Source organism: Brachyistius frenatus, unplaced genomic scaffold (genome assembly GCF_029030835.1).
Source record: "Brachyistius frenatus isolate BFR_SWC_R1_liver_20210118 unplaced genomic scaffold, ASM2903083v1 Contig_192, whole genome shotgun sequence".
Lineage (NCBI taxonomy): Eukaryota > Metazoa > Chordata > Actinopteri > Embiotocidae > Brachyistius > Brachyistius frenatus.
The window spans coordinates 362,485-368,484 of record NW_027210791.1 but is presented as its reverse complement, the minus strand read 5'-3'; the positions used below and the strand labels follow the sequence as shown (position 1 = coordinate 368,484).

The following is a 6,000-nucleotide window of genomic DNA, read 5'->3' as shown; positions in this document are numbered from 1 at the left end:
CCTCAGCTGTGTTTCTGTCCTCTGATCTCTGTGTCTCACTGTGGGCAGCTGTGTTTCTGTCCTCTGATCTCTGTGTGTCTCACTGTGGGCAGAGCTCCACCTCAGCTGTGTTTCTGTCCTCTGATCTCTGTGTGTCTCACTGTGGGCGGAGCTCCACCTCTGCTGCACTGAAGCAGCGCGGAGCAACAGAGAGGGAGGGAGGAGGGGAGATCGTCCACTCGTTAATCCATCGCATTGATGCAATCGTCCTCTCGGACAGGTTAAAAAATTAATATATTAAAAATGCTACAATGGTTCGCCAAGAATACTTGGGCAGACATCAGTATACCTGGGCAGGAAACACTGCGTACTGTTGGATCCTTCCTCGATCTACTCAGAACAAGGTCCCGGGCTACTGGTGGTTCACGAGCTGTGTTGGAGACCCCTGACGTATACTGTGAGTGTATCCAAAGCCTGATACATATTATTCCTGTGCCATAGAGTATAGTTGTAGACTAAAACGATGGAAACACATTGTTCTTTCATCACCTTGAACTCACACTTTTATTTTGACTCATACACTGTCCTGCTGCCCCAAATATTCAATAATCCCCAATAATCCACAGCAGAGTATACTCCCTCCAAAATACACTTTTACATTTTTTACAATTGAAAATAAATCTTCATGAGCCATTCTTAAGTATTGATATATTCAGCTGGTGCTGAGGGAGGTCGCAGACGAGCACGTTTTAGATTTTTGGTCTTTTCATGGGATTTCCTTACAACAATAAAAATATGGACTGAATCCGGTTTAATCCTTCAAGTTTAAGCAACAAAACCCATCTGGTTATGGTGCAGCACTGAGTGTTGGACTACTCAACAGAAAAACATGATGAGGCTGAAGTTCTTCCTTCAGAAAGGATCTCTTTTCTTTATTCATGCATATTGCATGACGTGGATTTGGCATCATACTTATTTCACAAAAAAAAAAATCGAATGAGCAGGCTGTCTGTGTTTAGCCTACCTGAGTCCGAGCTGAGAGTGCAACCACAGTGTGAATTATGGTGCACGCAACCTTTTCCAAGAGCTTCATATTCATTTTGTTGGAGATCTCCAGATCTCTAAAGGCTTTGAGAAAATTAGTTAAAGACAATAAACTCTGTACATTCTAGCAGTTATTCAGATGTGAATAGTATTTGCACAATTATAACCATTGGTTTATCTCATACTGCAGTTCCCAACCCTTATGTGCTTATTTGATCTGTTTGGTAAAATTCCTCATCGTTCTGTTGGATGTCGAGACGTTTCTCCCTAAATAAGACCAAATGAGTAACAATAGATTATCATATCTATGGCACAAAATAAAATGATAAGCAGCTGTGAGTATATAACCTCCAGTCTTAACACCTCAGAGCATGCTGAAAATACATGACCCTTCAAAATGATGAAAAAATGATAAGCAAATTAAGAAAAGACCCATCAAGACATACAATAACCAGTTAAAGTGATTATAAAATAATGTTTTAATATGCATAACAACAAAGTAATTATGAATATAAATGAAAATAGCCCAAAAAAATAGTTTTTGCTATAGAGAAGAGGCAGATATTGGGGAGTTAGAATCAGGCATGACTACAATATGAGTCTGTTAGGGTGGGATTCTGGGAAGTATTGGTGTGGGATCTTTTGCAGAGTCACGATACCAGTCCAGGAGGAGGTCACGTCCCTTCTCCTTTGTCCTTCAACCTCAACTGGCTCCTGTGGTGGTCATCTCCTCATCAGTCTTCCTCGTAGCCTCCTCATCAGGCTGCAGGGACTGATGCAGTTGAGTGGACATGGCTCTTCTGAGGGTGTCTTTCCAGGTGGGGTTATGTTGCATAGTGATCAAAGCTTCCCAGGTACTCTAGTGCAGCCCGGTAGCACAGTTGGTACTGTTCCTAAAAGACAAAAAAATAAAATAATAGTTGATTCATTTTGTGAGTGCTAAGCCAAAACTGAAGTAATAATAAAGTTGTAATTTAAAGTATTGAGACATTTCAGCGAAGTCTGCAGGTTTTCTTTTGCAGGTCTGCAGCCGCAGACAAAGTGAACAAGAGAACTGTTGTTATCTCATAATGGGATGTGATATCAGTATATTATTCCCTATATATATATATATATATATATATATATATATATATATATATAAAAGTGATGCTTTGGTTACTTGGAGGGAGCAGAGACCAGAATCAACACTGTGTCATATCACCTTTGTGGCAAAGTTGTTTTCTACATATTCAGCAAACATAGAGCAACTTTATCAGTCATTTCAAGTCAAATATTGTGTGTCTGTGTGTGTGTGTGCGCGTGTAGGTGTGTGTGTGTGTGTGTGTGTGTGTGTGTGTGTGTGTGTGTGTGTGTGTGTGTGTGTGTGTGTGTGTGTGTGTGTGTGTGTGTGTGTGTGTGTGTGTGTGTGTGTGTGTGTGTGTGTGTGTGTGTGTGTGTGTGTGTGTGTGTGTGTGTGTGTGTGTGTGTGTGTGTGTGTGTGTGTGTGTGTGTGTGTGTGTGTGTGTGTGTGTGTGTGTGTGTGTGTGTGTGTGTGTGTGTGTGTGTGTGTGTGTGTGTGTGTGTGTGTGTGTGTGTATGTGTGTGAGTGTGTGTGTGTGTGTGTGTGTGTGTGTGTGTGTGTGTGTGTGTGTGTGTGTGTGTGTGTGTGTGTGTGTGTGTGTGTGTGTGTGTGTGTGTGTGTGTGTGTGTGTGTGTGTGTGTGTGTGTGTGTGTGTGTGTGTGTGTGTGTGTGTGTGTGTGTGTGTGTGTGTGTGTGTGTGTGTGTATGTGTGTGTGTGTGTGTGTGTGTGTGTGTGTGTGTGTGTGTGTGTGTGTGTGTGTGTGTGTGTGTGTGTGTGTGTGTGTGTGTGTGTGTGTGTGTGTGTGTGTGTGTGTGTGTGTGTGTGTGTGTGTGTGTGTGTGTGTGTGTGTGTGTGTGTGTGTGTGTGTGTGTGTGTGTGTGTGTGTGTGTGTGTGTGTGTGTGTGTGTGTGTGTGTGTGTGTGTGTGTGTGTGTGTGTGTGTGTGTGTGTGTGTGTGTGTGTGTGTGTGTGTGTGTGTGTGTGTGTGTGTGTGTGTGTGTGTGTGTGTGTGTGTGTGTGTGTGTGTGTGTGTGTGTGTGTGTGTGTATGTGTGTGTGTGTGGAGGTGTGTGTGTGTGTGTGTGTGTGTGTGTGTGTGTATGTGTGTGTGTGTGTGTGTGTGTGTGTGTGTGTGTGTGTGTGTGTGTGTGTGTGTGTGTGTGTAGGTGTGTGTGTGTGTGTGTGTGTGTGTGTGTGTGTGTGTGTGTGTGTGTGTGTGTGTGTGTGTGTGTGTGTGTGTGTGTGTGTGTGGAGGTGTGTGTGGAGGAGTGTAGGTGTGTTTGTAGGTGTGTATGTGTAGGTGTGTGTGTGTGTGTGTGTGTGTGTGTGTGTGTGTGTGTGTGTGTGTGTGTGTGTGTGTGTGTGTGTGTGTGTGTGTGTGTGTGAGGTGTGTGGAGGTGTGCGTGTGTAGGTGTGTGTGTGTAGGTGTGTGTGTGTGTAGGTGTGTGTGTGTAGATGTGTAAGTGTGTGTGTAGGTGTGTGTGTGTACGTGTGTGTGTGTGTGTGTGTGTGTAGGCGTGTAGGTGTGTGTGTATGTGTGTGTGTGTGTGTGTAGGTGCGTAGGTATGTGTGTAGGGTGTGTGTGTGTGTAGGTGTGTGTATGTGTGTGTGTGTGTAGGTGTGTGTGTGTGTGTAGATGTGTAGGTGTGTGTGTACGTGTGTGTGTGTGTGTAGGTGCGTAGGTGTGTGTGTGTGTGTAGGTGTGTGTATGTGTGTGTAGGTGTGTAGGTGTGTGTGTGTAGATGTGTAGGTGTGTGTACGTGTGTGTGTGTGTGTGTAGGTGCGTAGGTGTGTGTGTAGGGGTGTGTGTAGGGGTGTGTGTAGGGGTGTGTGTAGGGGTGTGTGTAGGGGTGTGTGCCAGTGTGTTGGTAGGTGACCATTTAGCTAGATTGTTTATTGTGGTAGATTAAGCATTGCTGTAGTGTTGCTTTTCCCCTTTTGAAAAGCAGTTTTAAGTTTGTGCCTTATATGTTTGTTTGATTTATTGTTAATAAATCACTTTTGTTTATCCATTCGTTGCCCGTGATCTTTTTTCCCTAGTTTATTTACATTGTTACTCCCCGCCCCCACTAGACATCAGTCGGGGAACGTAACACAGTGTTTGAAGTAATTAGAATCCTGTAATGTTATAAATGATAATATAACATTGTGACGGGCCAATATGTTTCCTGTTTATAGTATCAGAGCTGACACAGACAGGACGGAGAGGAGATTTGACAAACAGATACCTCAGTCTGCACCATGGCTGGCCTCTGAGTTCGGAGAGTCTTGATGGTTTGGAAGAGGTCGACGACTCCCTCGTACCTCATCCTCTCCAGGACGATGCTCAGGGTGATAAAAACACCTGTCCGCCCAACACCGGCACTGGTGGACACACACATTATTACACTCTTATTACCATTCCCCCAGTTCATCGCAAACAAAAAATGACATCACGCTAGAAAACAGAAACCTGAAACCATTTCACCATTTATAGCTACTTCTGTTCTGTGAAGTCATGTCGGGATAAAATCAGAACTTCAGAAAATCTCCAAAGGGTTTTCACAAGTTAACCCAACTGATCTGGTAAAATGAACTGTTACAATCTGCTGACATTTGAACGAGAATGAAAATGAAGAAATGGATGTTCAAACTGAATATAAATGAAACACAAACCCGTGTAGATGGTCAGATAAACTAAAACAACAGTGTAGCATCAAGTTCTACCTTCAGGAAACATTGTGTGAAAGAGATGTTGATTCAACTGTGATCAGTTTTGGGGCTGCAATTTGTCATGTTGATTTATTGGACTGGATCTTATAATAAGATGTTTGTTTTTCTTTTGCAACAAAGTAATTTGGGAAATATTCAAATACAAACATTTACTTGTACATTATATTTTGAATACCCGTTAAAACCAGACCAATTATCATAATTTTAGCAATGCAATTACAGAAAAAGTTAGAAAATACAATATTAAATAGAACATATTTAGCTGCAGTAACTAACTCAGCAGTTGTTTACCTCCACTAACCACTTAAGTAGTACTTTACATGCATATCTGTCAAAACTCAAATAGATGTTGCTGCAAAGAAGCTATAAATTCAAAAAATGCAGATGGTTCACACACAACCTCAATCCTGACATCACAGAATACGGACATCCAGTAATGTCACCAATTTAGTATCTGTTATAAATGTCAAATATGGTCACAATCTTCTGCTCCTCAGTTATGGTGCTGAATAACGGGACAGAAAAGAAGAAGAATCATTTTATCCTCTTAGAAATTTGTGTGAAATGTTGTTGTAATTCATGTATGAATTATTGAGTTATGGCCACAAACATGACAACCAAATCCTAATCAGTTCATCTTTGAGTCCAAGCAAATGTCGGTGCCAAATTTGAAGAAATTCCCTCAAGGCGTTCCTTACATATCACATTCACGAGAACGGAGTGGGCGGATCGGACGGACGTGAGATCATGTTGGCCTTGACTTCTGACCTCCTCACTTCATGCTTTAGTCCAACTGAATATTTATGCCAAGTTTGAAGAAGTTCCCTCAAGGCGTTCATTGAGATATTACGTTCAGAATAATTGGAAAGACTTGAGTTGAGGTCAGAGTCACCTTTGACCACCAACATGGTCAGGTCGTCCTTCGTACCAAGAGAAGCTTTTTGCCAAGTTTGAAGAAGTCCTCTCAAGGTGTTCCTGCGATATTGAGTCCAGGAGAACGGGATTGACTAACATTTTCATGTCTGTAGAGGGGGGCCTCCAATTTACTTCTGGCTATGGCTATTACCAGCATGGCTATAGATGCGGTACAGAGTTTTTTTTTCTGTCAGACAGGTACAATGGGCATAAAGCTGTAAAACATTCAAACAGCTTCAAGCTTTGTACACCTGGATTTTTTTTAGGCCATTCTTCCTGATGAGCTTT

General features: G+C 42.3%; 1 protein-coding gene across 5 annotated transcripts in view; it reads right to left on the bottom strand.

Annotated features, from left to right (window-relative positions):
• Window positions 1-1,483: 1,483 nt before the first annotated feature.
• ptprfa (protein tyrosine phosphatase receptor type Fa) overlaps window positions 1,484-6,000 on the bottom strand; it is a 211,984-nt gene continuing 207,467 nt past the window's right edge. For all 5 annotated transcript variants that reach the window (XM_069718469.1, XM_069718470.1, XM_069718471.1 and 2 more), the window contains 2 exons: window positions 4,314-4,449; window positions 1,484-1,916 (listed from right to left, as the gene is read on the bottom strand). In XM_069718469.1, coding sequence (XP_069574570.1) covers window positions 1,848-1,916; window positions 4,314-4,449 — 205 coding nt within the window. In that variant the 3' untranslated portion in view covers window positions 1,484-1,847. The remainder of the gene's footprint in view (window positions 1,917-4,313; window positions 4,450-6,000) is intronic.